Source organism: Chaetodon auriga, chromosome 8 (assembly GCF_051107435.1).
Source record: "Chaetodon auriga isolate fChaAug3 chromosome 8, fChaAug3.hap1, whole genome shotgun sequence".
In the NCBI taxonomy this organism is placed as follows: Eukaryota; Metazoa; Chordata; class Actinopteri; order Chaetodontiformes; family Chaetodontidae; genus Chaetodon; species Chaetodon auriga.
This window is the reverse complement of record NC_135081.1, coordinates 24,285,629-24,307,075: the sequence shown is the minus strand read 5'-3', so window position 1 is coordinate 24,307,075 and position 21,447 is coordinate 24,285,629. Positions and strand designations below refer to the sequence as shown.

General features: G+C 42.1%; 1 protein-coding gene across 3 annotated transcripts; it reads right to left on the bottom strand.

Annotated features, from left to right (window-relative positions):
- Positions 1–12: 12 nt before the first annotated feature.
- inpp5b (inositol polyphosphate-5-phosphatase B) lies at positions 13–18,859 on the bottom strand. 3 transcript variants are annotated; one of them, XM_076737479.1, is made up of 23 exons: positions 18,563–18,859; positions 18,047–18,126; positions 17,610–17,707; positions 17,412–17,441; positions 17,214–17,324; positions 15,851–15,994; positions 11,207–11,297; positions 10,116–10,286; positions 7,775–7,876; positions 7,390–7,504; positions 6,328–6,444; positions 5,306–5,493; positions 4,925–5,036; positions 4,715–4,824; positions 3,923–4,058; positions 3,299–3,409; positions 2,939–3,104; positions 2,374–2,609; positions 2,086–2,193; positions 1,590–1,674; positions 1,095–1,222; positions 878–989; positions 13–442 (listed from the first exon to the last, which is right to left on the bottom strand). In XM_076737479.1, exons 1-23 carry the CDS (start codon positions 18,617–18,619, stop codon positions 333–335), a joined length of 2,718 nt encoding a protein of 905 aa, XP_076593594.1. In that variant the 5' UTR covers positions 18,620–18,859; the 3' UTR covers positions 13–332. The 3 variants fall into 3 exon arrangements, with proteins under 3 accessions (XP_076593594.1, XP_076593595.1, XP_076593596.1); XM_076737480.1 differs by lacking the exons at positions 17,214–17,324; positions 17,412–17,441; positions 17,610–17,707; positions 18,047–18,126; positions 18,563–18,859 and adding an exon at positions 16,244–16,618; XM_076737481.1 differs by lacking the exons at positions 15,851–15,994; positions 17,214–17,324; positions 17,412–17,441; ... (1 more) ...; positions 18,047–18,126; positions 18,563–18,859 and adding an exon at positions 14,646–14,757.
- Positions 18,860–21,447: the final 2,588 nt, after the last annotated feature.

The window sequence follows — 21,447 nt, the reverse complement described above, 5'->3', positions numbered from 1 at the left end:
CACACCTTGTTTCCAAGAATTTTATATAGAAAAACAATATGCTGTTGAGATCAGAAACATCAAAATACAAATAATTTTTTTAAATAAAATATACATACATTAAAAATTGTTATCTCTACAGATGCTTCATGATATACAATAAATGTTGTGTATCAACAGATGACAAACATTGCTTTGACACAACCTAATATCAAATAAGAACTGTCCTTGACAGTAATTATACTCTATATCTATACAAAGAGAAAACTAAGAATATAAGAAATTATTACAGTTTATTTCAAATACTGGACTGTACAGTTTTTAGTGTTCAGGTTCAGCTTCAAGTTCTCCATCTAGGCAGACCCTTGGTTCAGGAAGTGCTGAAAGAACTCCTGAGTCTTCCTCTTTTCTGCAAGATCCTGCTTCGTAGGTGACCTCAGGAGCAGGGAGGCAAAAATGGTGGCTATGCAGAAAGACAAGAAATTATTCACATCGCATAATAGAACATAGGGTTTCTTTTGTTTGTGGTACTCTTTATTAACAAGTCAATTCTTTTGCATGTTTAAACCAAATGTGACAAACAAGATGAGAAGCAACTTTAAATAAATCATCATATATGGATGTTACCACAATTTCTTTCATTTATTTACACAGGGTAAGTTTGGTCAAGCTCTTCTACAGAAACTGACTGTTGTATAGAACAGATACAAAGTGCAAACAAGCCTGGAGTCATACACAGAACAAGAAACATGATTTTCATTCAATTTCCATTTTCTTTTGCTTTATCCGTTAGTTTATCTTCACTTCCTCAACATTCCGACTAAAGCACAGGGCAACAGCAAATAACACACATTCACAAATGAAAGAAACTGCAGTGCAACCCGCCTCCTTTGCTTACCCAAGATATTGACATCTAAACGATTGCTAGCAGAATTCTTCAACAGCTCGCGGAGAAAGGCCGTTAAATAGTTGAACACATTCTGATGGCACTGAGGTAGCATGGAAATTACCTGGAGCGAAAAGAAATTAACATTCCATCAAAAACAGCAGCAACTGAACACATCTAGGAATAAATGAATGGTGATCAACGATGAACTGTGGGCTGTCTCACTCACTTTCTCACACTGACTGGCATTGGAGCAGTTTTCTAGGCACTGCTGGTAAAAGGAGAAGGGAACCACAGGCTCTGGGAGGGCATCTAGGAAGAGCAGCAAGGCTTCTGCCACTGAGTGGTTACTGCCCGCTGCAAGTCAATACAGAGTCAAGGACATAATACTTGAGCAGAATCTGCATGTTTTGAAATGTAGTTGGTGCAAGACAAGGATCAAATAGAGTGGACAGTTTATACAGAAAAACAGTGTGGTCGTTGGAAAGTGACATTTCTGTTGCGTTGCCTCAAAAGGGTCCAACGTGGATGTAGGTGACTACAAAAAGCCTTCAAGCTGAAAGTCAGATCGCTGTTTTATTTCCTCCCCACTGTACTGGAGTGCAATGTCAAAATAAAAAAAAAATACGTATGGACTACACAGCTTTCCTTTTTAAATATTCTATAAAGATTAACAATAATTTTTTCCACTGCTGATCATGATGGCAATAGTTGTGAAGGATACGGAGAGAATCTGGCATGCCAGTGTCAAGGCAATCTCTTATGTCTGCAAATTCACTCCGGAGCCCAGGTTGCTGAAATATGTCTTCCTGCAAGTAGAGGACAATAAATATGAAATCTTTGCGTCCTTAAAAGCACATTTATTAAGACACGAAGTGACAGTAAATTACGAAGGGGATCACACTTGGCCTAAAGCAAATGCTCTTTTGGTTTGAGGCATATTGGAGCTGCAGTGGACTTTGATTTAATTCAAATTAAAAGCACAATCCTGTGTATAAATTACCTGAATCAAGGCTTTTAAAAATGAAGATTAATTCCCTCCACTGAATCAATGCAAAGGGCCTACAAAGCTACTTGGCTGACAGACACAACTACTGCCTGCTAACTTCTTGTGGCGTGCAGCAGCTTATTTGTCCTTATCAGAAAGAAGACGGAGGCAAAAAGTTACATACTCCACTTCAAGGATATGAAATCACAAACAAGAAAACACATTTTCTGACCTGTTTGATGGCATTACGGAACAAGTGATCCACCATCATCCAGAGCTCTTTAGGAATGTCTAGAGGCTTTTCAGTGTTTGCTGCATTCTCGTTTCCAGACATCTCCGCCTGATTTTGAGAACAAACACAACAAAAAGAAGCAGTTTACTCAAAATGGACTCAGTATATTACTCCAAATCTGCAAAGCTTAAAAAAAAAAAACACTATGCAGTGGCCTATGAGAAACTCTGAGCACAGAGGTGGTACGTCAAGGACACCGACGCTGCCTCTGCACACGGAAGCACTCACCAGTTCACGGAGGGTCTCCTGTGGCATATCCTGGATGGGCTCTCTCATCTGACACAATGAATGGATGGAGGTGCCGTAGCAGCTGGGCAGGTAGTTTCCTGTCACAGAAATGAAGTAGTCCTTGCCACGCTCCAGGTGGAGCACCAGGATGTCTTCGATCTGCTCCTTTCCAAAGTTAAGATCAGGTGCTGTTGAGCGGTTTACAAAAACTTCCAGCTCAATGTCCACCTTACCACCTAGATGTTGAGAGAGATGCACATTCAAAGCGAGGCTGTGGCTGAGCTGTCATAATTCAACTGATGCCTGCTTCCACAGTGAATTGTTATAATGTGCTTGGGTCACTACACGCACTTACTGAGGTAGTACTTTTGGGGCTTTGTAAAGCACCATGACATCTCTAATCTGTGTTGAAAAGCCTAACTGTAAGTCGACATCAAAGAGATCTGGCCTCACAGCTCATGGTTTACTAAGCAATTTTTAAAAACCGAAAAGGCAGGACAACAGTGCTTTAATACAATGAAATCTGTGACTCCAGGATGAATCTCTGACTTCATGTGCTACTCACCCTGAGCTATGAAGCCTTTGGGAGGGTTGGCTGTGAGCCAGGGCTTGCAGTACGTGGGCTCATTGGGCTTCTGGATAAACTCAAACTGACACGGGACCTGCCCGTCATTGAAGAGGCTCAGTTTCTCTGCCTGGTGCTGCATGTATCTCACATCCTTAAAGTGGAACTGAAAGAAGGGGGTTAGATTCATGAGGCAGGATGGAAAAAATCTCCTATGTTTCGTGTTTGAAATGTATCCTTTAAATCCTGCATTAGGCTCGCAGCCTGAAATCAATACACAGTTTCATTAGTGGTGGTTTACTTACTGAGTTCAAAGGAAAACAATGAGAAGGCCATTTATTGTAGATTAGAAGTCTTTACCTCTCGCTTGTCCAAGGTTACAGATGGAATACATTCATTCTCCATTTTGTCTATATTGCGTACAATCTCTTCAAAGGTCTTCTTATAGGCATCACTGTTTACTCTCTTGATCTGTAGGACCAGACAAGAAAGAAGACAACGCAGGATAGACATCTGTGTTATCTAACCCTTAAACAATACTGGAATAGATACGTGATGCAGCCTACACAAAAAAATAAGGGCCTGTTAGCGGGAATTGAGCAATTCAAGCTGAATCTCAATGCACGTTCCACTGATTTATCATCTCTTCTATGAGAGAGAATAGTGACTGCAAATTTTGGCATCTAAAATATAATTTGGCACCAAAAAATGAAACACAAACACCAAAGTTTCTTTCATTTTAGCTGACAGAGCCCGGAAAAACAGCAGCAGAGTGAAACAAGCTTAACTTGCTTAACTCATGGAAGTCAATGCTTAATTTCACAGCCACTGTCCCAGCCCTGCACTCTCCTCCGCTGCCTTACTTTTCAAATATACCGTACGCATGAGTTCCAAAAGGAGGGCCACGGCTTCTGTTTTTAAAAGAACAGAAACCAAAAGGAACAATATTTAAAATGAGATGAGTTAAAAAGCTGAATCATTTACCCCAGTAGAAAGCAGGGAACTGACTGGTTTGTGGTCGCTGGTCTTCAGAGCCATGTGACTCTGATAATGCTGTTGCTTGATGTTCTTCCCTCTCCACAGGATACGGTCACACCACGCAGGCACTCGACACTTTTCACTAAATACAGAAAAGAGAACAGATGTTCATGCTCAAATACGTGTATCACATACATTACTGAAAAACTATCAACATAAATAAGGCAAAAATTACATCGGTATTACAGTGTATTTGTACATACTTCAAAGTTAATGATATGATCTCTGTTGAGTAATTCTCTTAGAAAGAGGTGTAAGAGCAGAAAATATCACACAACGCTGCTCCTGCAATTTAGGGCCACATTAACTGTGAGCCATGTTTATTGATAACGTTAATTACAGTGTGAAGACTGGGTGGCTAAAGTCATTCATCAAGGCCACCAGTGCAAATTAAAGTATGGTGCAGTTTTGTGATTCACAGCAGCTCTTTCTAAAGTGGTTTTAATGTAGAACATGTTCTAAGATGTTTTTCCCAGTCAAAGGCTGTTAGACTAGAAAGCCTGAACAAACAAACAATGAACGGTTACACAATGAAGAGTTTTCACATTTCTGGGATGAGCTGAATTGCTCTGTGTGTGCTATAAATAGGAAACAACTCGAGCGGTTCCATTGTTGGAGTACTTCACATTTCATTCTGCGATTATCCAAACTCTGTGACCATTTCCTTATCTTTAAAGAATGATCTCACTAAATATGTTGCATTCTGCTATTTGCACTCAGGCCTTGGTATGAGGTTACCTCGTATCCCATTTGTCAGAGCCAGCATCATATTTATAGGTGGGCTGGAAATCAATCTCTCCCTCCACAAAGCCAGCAAACACAGCCTCTTCATCGATCTGCCTCTTGAGCTGAGGACCAAACGCAGCTGGTTAACACCATCACTCATAGCACGAACGATGAGTTAAGACGACTGAAGCTGCAGAAACAGGAGACCATTGTTAAAATTACCTGATCATAATTGTGCAGCGTTTCAAAATCCTTCTTGCTGATCAGCTCCTTCACACTGTCGACATCAAGGTCGCTGATTCTATAGTTGAGGTCTCCAATCCATAAAATCACACTGGTGAGGGAGCACAGTTAGATACGGGATAAGAATTAGCAATACGTATCTTCAACATCAATATATATCTTATTCAGCTACTACAAACACAACGTTTGAATCCTAAACATGGATACAAACGTCTGGATATAAAATAAAAAATGGCAGCATAAAGCTAGTTTGAATGATAAATTCTTAGTCCGCCCTCAATGTAGTGCCATAATGACTATGTTAAATGTTTCTAAAGAATGAAGCCACTCTAACTCTACAGCGTTTCAGTGGTTTCGTACTCATGCTTCATGATAGTGAGCGCAGGCTGGGTAGGATCAAGCTGGCGAAACTGGAGACGACTGCAAATGTCCTTGTAATCTTGATTACGTCTCTCGTATTCTTCAATGTGAGCAGCAAGGTGAGAGTTGACCACGCAGATGTCAGAGTTGTGGAAGCGAAAACGGATTGCCACAGCACCCTTGTTTCCCTGCGAATCAATGAGCGATTGAAATGAAGAAATAAAGAGGGAGAGAGAGAGAAATGACAGTTACAGCCATTTTACACAGCATGCAGTTATGCTTCGTTGCTTGACAGTAACCTGATACTGGGCAAACACTGTGACGTGTTTCTGATTTCTGCGGGAGGATGGAGGATGGAGCAGCCTTACAAAGGCCCCCACTGGTCACCAGCCAGCCATCTGCTCTAAACTGCAGCGACTGCTAAGTACGCACAGCCACATACGAGACAAGAGTAACCCATTCTGCAACAGTGCATGAGGAGTCAAGTTGGAGCTGCTGGATCGAGTGCTTCATGGATGAATGAGCTCCAAAATGAAGAGCAGTCCGAAGGAAAAACAAGACACCATCACAACAAAACCTTTGTGCATAACGTTGCCTTCTTTACTGCTATTTGCCTTTATGTCAATGAAACAACGGCGTCATTGTAGGAGCCCAAATGTTTTTATGTCCCGAAATGTTCATTTTCATCTATCGCTGATGTGTACAGCACTTTTGATGCTAACTCAACATTTGTGTGTCATAATTAACATTTTGGTGCATCTCTGGCAATGCAAGATAAAGGAGAGTAAATCAGAAAAGGGAAGGAAAGTAGTTTAATGTTTTGCTATGTCAGCAAAAATAGGAAGAAGATGGATATGAGTGACACTGTGTGATATACACGCCCTGTCGACACAGGAAAGGGCAGCATCAGCTCCGGTCACGACTGCTCAACAGCTCGGTGCTGTTTATAACCTGCAGTACACCAGTAAACCTACACGAGGATGTGTGCATGAAAGAATGAGACCCGTAGAATCACTCCTTACCATCCGTCCCATGATGCCAGTGCCCACAGTCTCAGCCTCCACATCTGAGATGAACTCTGCATGCTCCTTCTTCACAAAGAAGATCAGCATGATGCCCACCAGACGCACCAACTTCACCTGCACCACAAGATGAGTAGAATATCATTTCATAGAGGAAAGGGAAAAGATGCACAACAGTCCAGAGTAATGTAACATGCAAATCTGCTGGATATTGAAAGTATAAAGGTGCTTTTATCAGCAACTTCACTGTTTTTCAACTGCAATTAGTAAGAACGACTATATTTAAAGTTGAAGGCGTTTAGCCTCACCCTCTTCCTCATCTCAAGGAAAGAAGAAGCAAAAAAAGTACAACCCAGAATATGAAGCAGTTTTGCATGGAAAGAGACAAAACAGTCTTAAGTGTCTCTGTCAATCCTACATGGATCAACACTCAAATATGAGGGCCAAAACATTTATTTTTCTCCCTGCTGAGCTTTACAGTGTCACTTCAGCCAAGCGTGTTTTAATCAGAGCATTGACAGCGGATGAAAAAAATGATGTCATTATACTGATACTGTGACTTACAGACATCCTGTAAGCCCTAAGATGACTAGAAGAAAACAGCCCAGCGAATAAAGAGGAAGCTAATAAGCCAGAGTCAGCACACTGAGAGAAGGGAAGTAGATGAAAGCGAATACGGGGAAGAAAAAGAAAAAAAATAAAGGCCTGACTAAGCTCATCAAATGAGCAGGGGTATCGTGACTTTTCCTTAGGATTATCCTGTGTAATAATCCATGCAGTGTGATGGTGTTGTGTAATGTAGACATCGACTACAGCCACAGGCACGAGGAATCTGCCACTTTAATGTAACACGAACACAATCCAGGTTGCTTGAAAATATTTTAAGATGTAACACTGGTTAAAATGGAATACAGTACCAGCCCCCACGCTGAAAAAGAACTAAAAAAGCTCTGCAGACAGACAGAAAATACAGGCTGTGCAGTAACATTCACAGGTCCAGTCCAAAGACCAAGAGAACTACGTTTATCAAAACAAGGAAAGGAAAAAAAAAGACTTCCTTACTAAGGCATACTTGGCATCTGGATGCAAGGCCTCGGACACAGCCTTCGTCCACTCCAGCTCTCTGGGGGTGTCATTGAAGAAGAAAGCCTCTTTGCTGAGGTCAAGCTCCTGAAAACTACCAGGACAGAAAAAAACTGTAAAATTTTCCTGCCTTCATTGTACTCTCTAAACTTTTTCCCTCCTCAATACCAAAGTAGCAAACTGAAACGTAGGCAGGATCAGTGGACACGTAGTGCTGAATCTGTGGGTGGTCATGCTCTCCTACTTAAACCAGGATCAATATTGCATACATCTGTCAGAGGTTTGAGAAGTATATGCCTGTCTGTGAAACGGGATTAGGCAGAGAACTGCAAAGCTATTCTCCATCAGGGTGAATGTGACTTACCCCACGCAGTACATGTCAGGAGGGTTGAGAGTGCAGCTCAGCCAAGGACGGAGGCTTTCCTTTGGGGTCTGTCCGTTGACATTGTATGTGCCGAGAAAAACGCTGAAACAGAACGGGAACAGATGAGAAGTGGGCACAGAGGAGCAGAAAACAGTGCCACAAACGGGCTCGAGTAAAAACTTTGTCTTTTCTATAATTTCCAGTTCAACCAGGAGAGATTCAAACAGTGAAACAATGACCTCAGCCTGTATTGAGTTCACGCATTGCTGCTTTACTGCAGTGCTCACTGCCTCATGTCTAGATAACTAGCTCTGATTGAATATACCCAGGCCCTGACACTCATATACAGTCACACCTCGGAGCTGTATATATTGCAAAGCGACCGCAGAGAATAAAAACAGGTTGTCGGTTGACTACTGGAATGTGTCTTGCTGTAGGGCGAAGTGGTAAAAGGGCCAAGCCCGAGTCATTTACACCCCCACTGACATTTATTCTGCAGGCTCCAGAACTGAAATTCAGCATCCTTGCATTCAATATCCCTCATCTCTGACCTTCAGGCAGCTGCTGCTCTGCTCATGCAACTGCACAGGAGCAGCACAGAGCTCTTTATTTTTATGCTGACTGTCATCGCACTGTACAACACGTTGTGGCCTAATGGTCCATCCCTCAGCTACCCAGAAAGATGCTGAAGCTGTCTTTATACAAAAATCTTGGACTGCTGCTTTCCTGAGTTTTTCTCCCTGATCTGCACGTCAGCATGTCTGTTCAGTTCGCTGCATTTACTGTAAGATGAGATGAAAAGGAGACAATGCACATCTGTCCCAGAACAACGCATCCTTTTCTGTCTATCTGTGGTCTCTGATACAGGCAACGATGGAAGCTCATAAACCACGCACATCATACATCCTGAAGTTATTGACACACATGTGTTCAAAATCCTCATAAAGTATTAAACTACACAAATTCTGGGTATACTTTTGTATGTGTATATTTTTAAAACCTATTCATCTCAATTCAGGGTCATGCAGGGACAGAAGGCTTCCCAGCGTGCTTTCAGAACAAGGTAGGGAAACGTCTTAGACAGGCTGTGAGTCACAGATATGTAACACAAAGACTTTCACACTCACACCTACAGACAAATTACTGAAGAGTTCCCCATTAACCTCAGCATCATGTCTGTGGTGTGGGAGGAAGTCAGAGCACCTGCAGGAAACCTGCACCAATAAGCGAATTCCACACCGAAAGCAGTGGGGACTGGCCTAAAACATGCATGTTTCTTGATATAGTTTTTCAATTTGACGCTGAACCGCATGAATATTTTTGCATGTTTCAACACAGCATTTAGACTATTTCCCTTTCCATTTGTTTGTATCAAAGATGTTGTTGTATTTTAACCTTTTCATATGTAATATTCCTACTTTCATTCCAATTTTACTGACATTCCTTTGTATTTTTGCCACATTCTGTACATTGGGGTAAATATAAAGGCACTGACATGCCAGCAGGTGGCAGTGTGGTTAATAGCTAAACCATGATACTGACTTCAGCAAATGCTTATTTATAACCATTTCATAGAAACAAAAACCCCTTCAAGAAAATGTCTCGGTCTCTACATGAATATTAATTTCTACAGTAAATAAGAAATGAGATGAAGAGCTACAACCCGAGCTCCGGTGTGTTAATGCACTGGGTTGTCGCTTTTCTTGACAGCGTCTGAGACACTGGTGCTTAAATTAGCAAAGAGCTAAAGATACAGAAATACAAACCCACAGGTGTTGACTCATTTTTTTACATAACACTTCAAGGATCTTAACCGTGCTCACAGTTACACTGTGGACTCACACTGTTCCAGCACAAACTGTCCTTCCTAGAAAGTTTCAGAAACTATTTTAGATTCTTGACGGACCAGCAGAGTACAGCTCAACACAACCATACAGTGTGAAAAGATCCCAGCTCGGCCCCTAAATTTGAAACTTTAGAGCTTTCCCACATTGAACTGGGAAACTAATCATGATAATGCAACAGTATGAGGTTTAAAGTGTTTGGGGATTGTGATGTAGGCTAAATGTTGTGTTCTCTCAATACATTAATCTATACAACTTCTTAACTGTTTCAGGCTGAGCAAATGAAAGGCCGTATCACACTCCTCGACATTAAACAGTATGTGAAAGCACCCATAGGCCCACCCAGAGTGTCAACACATAACTGGAGTTGATTTTCTATGTATTTCTATATCAAGATTAACTTCTTCTGCATCCATGAGCCTGCAACAAATCGGCCCCACACATGTCCATTTTAAAACAGATTCAGTTCTGACGACAAGCAGCGAAAAGTTAAATACCTGAAGTCCTGCAGGTAAGTGTAAAGGTCCTCATTCTTCAGCAGCTCACACCTGATAAGGTTGTCTCGCAGGCCGAACTGCGGCATGGCCAGTATCTGAGCTTTGTTAGACGGGGTGTGGCTGGAGGAGCGCACCAGGTCATCCCGGTCTTCTCGACTGGAGATGCCCTGACTGAACACCAGGAGATAAGAAATAGCAGTTAGGCGTGGGGACGAGCGGGGACAGACCAAGATAGAAACCGAGTCATTTCTCACACTGGTGTGATTTCAGAGGGAACAAATAATCATCATTTGGTAGATTCGATTTTTCTACTGAAGTACCTATATACAGTGCCAGCTCACATTCAGGACAGTCAGCACAACTGCATCAAGCCATACCTCTCCCTGAAGCTAGAAATAAAATTAGGGCATAACAGAGACATTACAAGCTGCTCCGGACCGATGGCCTAATGTACAGTAGATCACCACAGGGACAACAGGAACCCAGACTATGCAGACGAGCTCGATTTCCAAGCTGTCAATATGGAATGAGGCTGAGGGGAGAGGAAGAAATGTAATATGCCTGGACCCTGTAATCTTCCAGGAATATGCTGTAACCAAACTCTCTTCATTCCAAGAGTGGCCTCAGCAGCGTCCAGGTGAAACAACCGAGCAGAACAAACTTGCAATTTAAATTTTAACAACTTAACAAGCATTAAACACTCATCAGCGGGCTGCTGCGAGGCATGTACACAGTACCTACTGGCACCTGGTGGAGGAAAACACTCAAATCACTGTAAGTCTTGCTTTTTTATGCACTTGTACTTTACACACAAGTACACGTTTTAACCCTTACGCAGTTGCAGCGCTATGCAGCATTGTGTCTGTAAGCGCATCCTCGTTTCGGTTGGTCTCTTGTAACAGCACAACCATGCCATAAACATTCCTGTCTATGATTTCACACCATCCCACTGATCTGCTGGTGGCGGTAACCCACCCAGAAACCTCGCACTGCACCAGCAAAAGGCAGGAAAGAAGAAGACAGCAAACATGGATATACACTATGTTAACAACAATTAAGAGTTTTCTGAGAGGCGAATAAAAAGGCCTTACCTGTCTGGGCTTGAATATGCTGTGGACTTCTGTGTGCCACTGTTAGAGCCTTTCTCCTTCTCTAAAGTTCCCTTTTTGTCCGATGATTTCTCTGTTCGGGAAGAGCAGGAAGACAAAAGGAAAGATTAAGTTTAAGTGTTTGTAAGGTAGCATTACAGCACAGCTCGACACCGAGTCACAACTGCCTGCACATTAAATCAAATGAATATCTTGTTTGTGGCAGTGAAGACTAAGTATCACTGTGTCTGGCTGAAGAACTTCCCATCAAGATTACCATAAGCTCTGCCCAAGATATTGACAGGTTGAGACAAGTTGCTCTAATAAAGAAGAACATATTCCAGCCTCTTAATACCTAACATGGAGAATGAATTACAGCCAATTATGACTCAGAATAAATGCAAACACACACAGTAGGACACCAGTCAATCACAAAACTGCCAAGTCAGGGCTCAGTTGCTGTGGTCAATCGACTGTGGCTGTCTTCTGCAGCTGGCTACAGTTATTGCATCCTAAGTAGCCGGATTTAATGGCCGAGTGTGAAGTATGAGACAGCATGGCCCCTGTGCCCTGCAGCTTGGCAGGGAACACAGCTGGCTCCTCTGAAAGGGAAAGTCAGGTTCTTTGAGCAGGAAATTGAACTCGACAAAGTTGTAACGGGCTACATTATGAGTGCACCTGACCAACTACAAGAAAAACTGTTAGGCGTCCATGTTTTTCTTTTTTTGTTTTTGATTCCATCAAGATCATGTTAATAAAAACAATTAGAATTCCTGATTTGAGAGCGAGCACACAGAGCAAGGTGCAGAGCAGCGAGAGCTTCAGTCCATCAAAATGAGGACATGCCGAGCAACTCTTCACCAAACGTTTTCAGCCATCTTGCCTTCATCAGGGTGGTGTTTGAGGCTCTTTCCGGCATCCTTATCTATAACACTTTACAGAAGTTTACACACACACACCCTTTTCTTCAACTTTGTGCTTTTGTGTTATTATTCTATTGAAGTTTTTGCATGAACTAACAGTCAGGGGATTCTGTAAATAGTATGTTTGAAGAAAAAGATGTCTGTTACACACACACACACACGACAATAAAGTACGGTGTACCGGAGAAGAGTTGTACGACACGTCTTGTGTGTACATGCTCTCAAACTAAGAAACTGTAATATTTTTAATAACATTATCTCTAATTACAAACTAAAAACCAGTTTTCTCTGAAAACAGAATCAGTCCATGATTGCATTGGTTTTCTGGTCCGTTTGTGTGCAGCATGGCCTGAGATGAAGTGACAGAGGGAAAGAAATAAAACAGAGGTAATAAAGCTGGAAAACAAAGGGACTGAGACATTCAAGAAAGAAATCCTATTCAAATGTTCCTAAAGGTAAAATAAGTCTGAACAAAATGCACAAGTCTGTACCAATCCCAGCAGCACAACTTGTGTTAAAAAACCATACTGCCGCTTATCATTATTACAATGTGGGTGTACATCTTTCTCTCTACATCTCTGCTGCATCTTTGTTTCACAAAGGAAATGTTCGCATCCCTCCAACATTTCTAAGAAGACAGATTGTGACCCGTGTACCAACTACTAAAAAAGGTCAACACGTCAGAAATGCTTTCGCAGTTTGTTTCACTCTTTCCATTTTGTAAAAAAAATGAAACGAAAGGTCAACTACAAAAAAAAACAAAAAACAGCAAGATCAATTGACATTTTAATTAAAAAACAGTGACTTTGTCATTTACGTGAACAGGAAAAGGAGAGGAAGACGGCCCTTTGTCTGACTGAGAAAACCAGCAGCAAACTGTGAAATGCTTTCAGAAACGAGCACAGGAACGCTACATCTGAGAAGGTAAAAGGTTTCCTGTGAACAAGTGGAAAGCCCCACATGTCACTGTCAAATGGACTCAAGGGTTTTCAGACTAAACCTCCAGAAGATCTCCAGAAACATTTCCAGTGTTCTTTCTGAACTGTTTTGAATATGAGGCAAATCAAAAGTGACATGACACACATGAACACTTATTCTTCTGTATCTGGAAAAAGTAGAACAGTAATGAAACAACTACCAGAGACAGAGTTCCTCTTTGTGAAAATAATGTGAACAGGCAACAACAAGAATTAAAACAAATCCAGTCTCAGATCGACAATAGGGTGAAAGCACCAGCTTGTGGTGTCATTAAATAAACCAGAGAGTGTTCGCTCCTGTTTGTGCCATGCTGAAGACAGCGATGCTTCAATGTGTTAGCCTTGCTGAGATGCACGGCACACGGCTTTTTCCACCTGAAAGCTGCCTTCTTAACTTTATACCTTTCTTTTGTGCATAATGACCTCCTCAGGACTAAACCTAACCTAGTCTGCAAATGTTTTCGTGCAAGCAGCACCTGAGTGAGCCCTGACCCCACCAGGGTCCCGTGTGTGGGCACTCAGTTATTGTATTGCACCGCATATTTGACATTCCTGCACATCCTTTAGTGTTCTTAACCAGCTAATGAGCTTAACCAAACTTTCAACCACTGTGGAGGGAGTCGCTGGACTTCTGAAAACTGCTTTTTCACACGCCTACACTTTCCTATCTGCGGTGATCATAACGGTCAAGTTGTTACATCAGGTCCCAGACTTTTCAGAATTAAAACTGCACAAAGGTCAACATTGCACAACTTCCCGTCATGATCTAAAACTACAGGTGATAAACTACAGAGGAACCATGCGAGGGATTTCGTCTTATTCTCAACTAAAGATCCGCAGTTACAAATTTAAAAAAAAAATAGTCTCATCTCGCCTTAACAAGACGTTGAGCTGACCTGCCCCTGAGAGGCTTTTCACTCGTGTGGACGCAAAGCAAACACCTTAGAGGCGGTGGAACAAAGTTTACAGACAACTGATTTCAAGCTAGCAGGCTACGTTAGCTGGGAGGATGAGCCGCAGGTGAAAGTCTCAACCTGAAAACGGGCAGAGGATTAAAACAGCAACTTGCCTAAGAAGCAAGATAAAAAAAAAAAAAAAGAACTGTGTCGGTGAATGACACAAGTCTGTTTCAGTAGAACACGTTATTGCAACACAAACCACAGCAGGTGTGTCATTTACTGTCATACAGCGACCACTAACATTATGAGCTGCATCTGGCCGGGACTAACATTAGCCGTTACTAGCGTACCACCCATCTACCTGGGCTAACATTCACGGTGGCTTGGTATCGAGGCAGCATTAATAATAAGACTAGGACTTCAAACCATACATTAATCCGCCCGACGAACACTGGCCCTCTAGCTAATCAGGCTAAAATTAGCTTCTTTGAAATAAGAACTAGCTTTCTGAGGTTACCACGGTACCCGCTAGCATTAGCCAAGAAGCTAGCTAACCAGTAAACTAATGCCACAGATTGATGCGACGGCGTTTCCTGTCACCACCTCGAAAACACACAATGTCAGACACGAATATTTTTCATACCAGAGTCTCTCATCACCCCAGACATCTCCCTGCACCGCTCCCACGCATTCTGTGCAGAGGAGCAATGTCCAGTCGGTTTGAGACCTGCCCATGCTAACGATGTAGTAGGAGGAGTTTGCCTTCGCCTGCTGCCTGCTGCCGAGGCTGCCGAGGCTGCAGAGGCTGCAGGCTCAACAACCTGCAAGGTACTATGCAGACAATGCAAACGGAAATGCCGTTTTGAAAGTGTGCAAATTGCTTTTTTGTTTATATGACTGTGAAGCTCAAGGGGGGGGGAAACTGGGCATGCAAAGTCCCCATGCAGCCAATTGAAACACTGAAAAGGCCATGTTAATGAAAAAAGTGGCGTGTGTTTATGAGCGGTAGATTTTTGTGTTTGCCTTTTCATTTGCATATTTTTACATGTATGTGGCATGCATATCATAAACAGCATGGCTCTCAATAAGCATGCAAAAAACATAATATTGCATGAAACTAACATCAACACGTGAGACAAATTACACAGACAAATACACACATTTATACATACAGAGCATGCAAATTGTAAATTTCCCAGCATGAATCTCATCTCATAAAGAATCTTGCGTCATTTTTTTATGTGGTTCCCTATTCTGTGTCCATTGTTTGATTACTTTATTGAAGAAGGTACTGTACTTTTAAAGCCATCAATTGTTTGGTTATATGTTTGATTATTAACTCCAAACCTGCACCAGTCACTGCACTAGTCATTTCCACATGCCATGGCAGGATAACCACTGGTTTTAATAGTAAGGTTAGTAATGGCTGCATTCCATTTTCTTCTGCCAGGCCCACTTCTGTGTGTGCTGGCTTATTGTGACACTTACATGGAATGGAGCAATCATTGATGTTATTAGTTGCACGTGTGTCTTTTCTGTTATGACACATCAAAATCTCTGTGAAAAAGGCCTTAAGAGTGACTGCTGTCCTTCCTCACATGGCGGCCTGTCGGTTATGAGTAAATTTGTTACGACTCATGCAGGTTGGGCCAAGTGCATTGAAAAGAAGTGGTTGTTGCAAGACCAGCCCAGTTTTATTATGCAACTGTTTGATGTCGACTTTTATCAGCGTGAGGCCATCGGTGCCAAAAAATGTGTTGTCATTCATTCTAATGCTGGTGAAGGCAAGTTGACTGGAAATGAAGACAATGGCTGTGAACTTGTGCTGAAAGAAATAAGATGACAAACCTGTTCTCCGATGCTGGTTGATTTTAGTGAGTGTTGTTGCAAGGGGAGCAAGTGCCTGCCTGACAACTTCATGGCCTCTGGCAGCTTTGTGGTACTTCTTGATCCACTCGAACTTTGGTACCTCTGTGGGAGACTTGCAAACATCTGAAGAGAGACAGACAGACAGAACAAGAGAATTACAGTGTTTGCAAGATAATGTGAGTGAACAGAACAAGGGACTTATCTGAAGTTTGCATTCTCAGAATTGGAGAAGCTAGAGAAACAGCAATGGTAAGAATGCTTATATATTGACCCCGTTTGTGCTCTCACTTGTATCGTGCTTACGGCTTTACATGAGACTACAGGTTACAGGTGCTGCAGTGCACTGAAGGCATCTCACTTTTATCTGCTTACCTTTACCATTTCTCACACTCTTCCTTTTTACAACAGCAGGTGCCAGGTCATGTAATCTGTCCATCACTGGTATCCTTCACGAATTAAAACCCTTTGTGGCTCATCTTAGCTTACCCCAAAAAATGTACAACAAACAGCATATCGGCCTCCTCACGTGGGGTTTCCACTGTGAAAGATAGTGAGCCAGTAGCGAGACTGACACGTCCCTAACACAGCAGACTGGCCATGAGCCTTTCAGTGGCCCGCTCCATTCAGATGAACAGGATGCAGAAAGTAAAAAGCAGTTCATGAGAAGCGCTGAAGAGGAAGTTACAGGTCCTTTTTAAATTGTTTTCATCTTGTCCCATTGCAGTGCTTGCTGTGACAGGCATACTACACACAGCACACCACCCAAACTCCACCCCTTCTTTCTCTCGCTCTTTTGGCAGCCATGCGTCATGCACACCCCGTGACTGACAGACAAAGTGACTCCACCCATTTGTAGTACTAAAATTGGCGGAAGCTGCACACCACAGGTGCCCGTGGTTTCACAAACGTTTTTGTCTTTTTGCGTCTGTTTTTAAATTTATTTCCCAGGAAACTAACGTCAAATTTTCACTATTTTTCACCACGTAATGTTTTTGTGACGTAATGTTTCCTCGGGGCAAATGGAGACTGGCTGAGCAGGTTTCCTCCAAACAAATGGTTAGAACAGATTATCTGTGCGACTTCACACTTATGTGTCTACTTTTTAAGACAATAAAGACATGAACTACTAAATCCAATTATGTAATTAGTGCTGCTGGGTTGTTTGAATAAAAAGTAGTTTCCAGACGTATCCATGAGTGTTATCACTGCCTGTTCATTTTTAAAAGCCCCCCCCCCCCCCCAGCTTGATAGGATTTCTCCAAGGCTGTGAGGATCCTCAGTAAAAGCAGCAGCTGGATGTCATGTAAACAGACCACATACATACGGTATGTGTCTGACCTACCACTCCATGCCCTGTTGACCTCGCTGAGGAAGAGCCTCGAGTGGGAGCCAAAAGGAAGTCTGAGCTCTAACTCCTCTTCCTGGTAGCTTACTCTCACTCGGGTATCACCGCCTAGAATCAGACGAAGAACGCAGATTCAGTTTCATGTGGTGGCTCAGCCCTCCAGCGTATCATAAATGCACTTTGATGGAAACTCACCCACAACCGCAAGTTCCTCTGGTGAGGACACTGAAAGGAGTGCAGCATGAGAAATGTGTCAAGGCACTTCAGAGAAATTACCACCATGCCATTATTTTATCAGAAACAACAGTTATGTTGAGGAACACCATATTATCTGGCACCCTCCTTTTTAATTGGCAGTTTGCAGTGACGTAGAGCGACATGATAGCAGCTCACCCTCCACAACAGCAAAGTCGAGAGAGATGGGTATGATGTCCTCCAGTGACACGTCATCAGCAGTAATGGCCATCCTTCGATGGGTATAAATAAAGATTCTACAAAACATCACAGACAGACATATTAATTACACTAAATCACATTAATTTTCAGTCTGAGTCGACTGTATTTTTACATCTGAAGGCATACGCACAGCAAAAAGACATACGCAAACCAATAGTAAATCCTTGCAGCTCTGCAGTAAATCCTGCCATTTTCATACAATGTATAATTAAGGTTACAGTGTCAGGCAGGTTGATGCAACTCTGTGGTCATTTCCAGGGCAGTTTGTGGTGTTGCCCCTGGGTTGCATAATGTCGTCACCCTCCTCTCCTTGCACAATCCTACTTTTCAATATACAGAACCATTACTAATTTGTATTATGTGTAAAAACTCACGCATGTTCTTTCGTGGACTCCACCAATCCCAGCAGTCTGCTCTCTGTAACTTTATCAAGGAGGACATCACACTGGACAGCATGTTTACAGTTTGGTTAAGGATACAGCATGCAGGACCTTTACTTGTAATGGAGTATTTTTTTGAGTTGGTATTGGTACTTTTACTTCAGTGAAGGATTTATATCCACCCCCGCCTTTAATGGGAAAGCAGCAGCTGGTGAGACAAAGCTGCCCCCTTGTGGTTGAATGCTCTTACTACAAACAGTAGGCCAGGTCACACCCGACTGAACCGACACTGCTGCTGAAAGCTATGTGCGCTTTAAATGCTCTGCCTGGGTTGAAGTCAGAGCTTCGGTGCGCTTGTGTTATCCCCTCAGAGGTGTCAACCATGTGGCACAGCTGGACTCTTCCAGGCCTCCCCCCGGGCTGAGCTGGAGCCCAACTTCTGAAGCAGGTAATCCCCACAAGGTCCGAAGTGTTGATGATCCACGAAGCAACGCATGACCAAAAGGATACTATGATGCAGTTTTCTCCCCTTTCCAAAGTTTCTTGAATCGCGACGGACTGATCCATAGCGGAGACAGCTGCTGACTTATGTGGCAATCTCTGCCCCGAAGCCCCCCCCCCACACGAAAACACCCGAAGGACTTTCGAGTTTATTTCTCTCCCAAGTGAAAGCCGAGCGCACGGCAGGAGGAGAGACGCTTCGGGAGCCCGTTGCAGTAATCCGACATTGTTCCCTGTCGATCCAGATGTTTTTCTTCTTCCTCCGCTGCTGGGCCGACGTGACTCTGCCACGCACAGACTCCGGATCGCTTCGTGCGCCCAGAGTGACGTCACATCTGGGCTGTCATCGGCTCAGCTTGGTTTGGGTTTAGGCCTCAGTGATCCAAAGAGGATTATGTTCCACAACAGAGTGTCAAGTAATGCCCTGCTTCTGCAAACTTAAATCAAAGCTTTCCAGGAGGAGGTCGAATAGGTTCAAGTGGGAAACCCACCTGGAACACATTTACTCAGCTTTAAAATAACAGGGGCAAAATGGCTTTCCTGGGTCGATTTTGTTCCTCAGTGGTGAACTTTTTTATTTGCAACAGGCCAAAAATAGCTGAACTGACATCATGCTGAGATATTTTGGCCCAGACCTACTTTTGACCTAGTTTTGGCATGAGCCTGATGAACAGAAGCACCACTGACCTATGCACAGTGCAGCCTGACCAATGCTGGATTCTCTGATATCGATGTTATGAGTTTAAAAAAATCTGATAATGATATGAATGATATTACTGATAATAATCTAAAGAAATAAATAAATGACACAGATCCCTTGTAAAAACTACCTTTGGTGGACAAATTATGTAATAGTGACACTTTCGAAATTACCTCGAACCTAGTTTGCCATTTCTGTGTTCCAGTTTCTTGCTGCTCATCGGCTGATATACGCTGAGATATGTGCAATAAGCTACTATTGACCAGTACATCAGCCTTTATCAGCAGTCATGCGGAGAGAAATGTCTTGTAAAAGGCAGAAAATGTATTTTTTTTTCTGCACCTCTAGTGGCTTCAACCATGTTCTTACTGTATTGTAAGACCAGCAGTTGTATTTGACTATGAGGCTTGTTCACAGCTGTCCTTTGGTGGTAGAACTATTGAGATCCTTTACTTAAATAAAAGAATTACTATAACAATGTGAAAATACTCTGTGACTCTGTGAGTAAGAGGCCCTGAATTCAAATTCCTACTTAAGTAAAACTATTGATGTACTATTAGCAAAGTATCAAAGTAAAAGTACTTTTTCTACAGAAAAACATCCCCTGTGACTCATACATTATTGTGTATATTATTGTAAATACTGATGCACAGGTAGCATTTACTGTTGTAGCTGGTCTAGGTGGAGCTGCTTTTCAATGCACTGTATACAGTCAGGACCCATGAGGGGGCCCCACAACAAGATCACGAAATAAATCAGGATGTTTCATTATGAAATATGACTTAAGTGAAGATTCATTTGTACATGTGGGTTATTAGATTTATTTATTCTTAAGGCAAAATCCAATTTATACAGTATGCAAAACTACAATAAACTCTAACAATTCTGAGTTCATTTAACATTAGCATGACACTATTATACCTTAAAATATGCTTTGTAAACCACACAGTATAGACATCTCACTCACAATTCACAAAAATATCTGGAGCCAGAAGTGGTAAATTGCACATTTCATTATGAATACATCTACAGAAATGCTTCAGCAAACCTTCACAACACCCTGTAACAGCTCAACATTTGTGTCTCATAAAGTGCATATAGAGTCATAGCTGCGTCACTCTCGAAATGGCTTGAAGAAATGACAACTAGAGAGAGGTTTTTGGTAAGAAAATTAACCATATTAACAGCAATTTTATGTTTAGGCTCACTCACCCCTTCCAAAATTAGGTCCACAGTCAGTTTAAAGGTGCAATGTGAAAGATATGGCCAGCTGTCAAAGGTCACTGCAAACAAACAGGGGGCAGCAGATCGCAGGGTAAATGCTAACTGTTAATTGCTGTAGCTATTTTTGGCTTTAGCTCAGTTGGCCGTGCAGTTAGTGGCTCTATGAGCTGAGTGGACTCTGCACCGACCTGGAGCTCGGACCACTGGGAGACTGTTGGTATTTACACCGTGGACCACTTTGAGGTTGAACATGGCCGGATCAGGACAAGAGCGAGAGGAAGGGAATTCACATCTCACTCAGTGAATTAGGGGTTTATTTCGACCAAACCAGAGCTGTTAATTTTTGGAATAGCGGATAGACAAACAAGATGGTTTATTGAGTTTAATTTTGTTTCTGTCGAGTCAGAATGAACGCTGTGTTATGATTAATTTGAGCTTGTCTCCGTTCCGTAGCAGAGAGAAGCTGGAGTTCAGAAGGTATACCATTGTATTTTGTTTATGTTTAATAAAAAAAAGTCTTTTTTTTGGTGAGTTTATTTTGTTTATTTATGAAAATAAAAAAGCTAAGAGAGCTTGAGAAATGTAGCAAAGTCACTGTTTACATACATCTCCCAGCTGAATCTATGGGGCACGCCTGAGTTATATTATGTCAGGATGACAGGACGGGCGAGGGCTAGCTGGTTAGCATGCTAACTATGTCAGATATCTCTGCAACTCAATACACAGACGTCTTTGACATAACATCAAAACTGTTACTTTTCACATTGTGTTGTTCATGCTAGTTCATTTTTTGAATGCTTTAAACTGAAATTCTGGCAATATCTTACACACAAAAAATCTGTTTCTTTAAGAATGCAGGTTATGGGCAAGGTCATGGCTGAAACAAATTACACAGTGTTTAACAATTTAAGATTATTTCTTAAAACTTCACTGACAAGAAAGTTGACATATAAGTCTAATATATAATTTT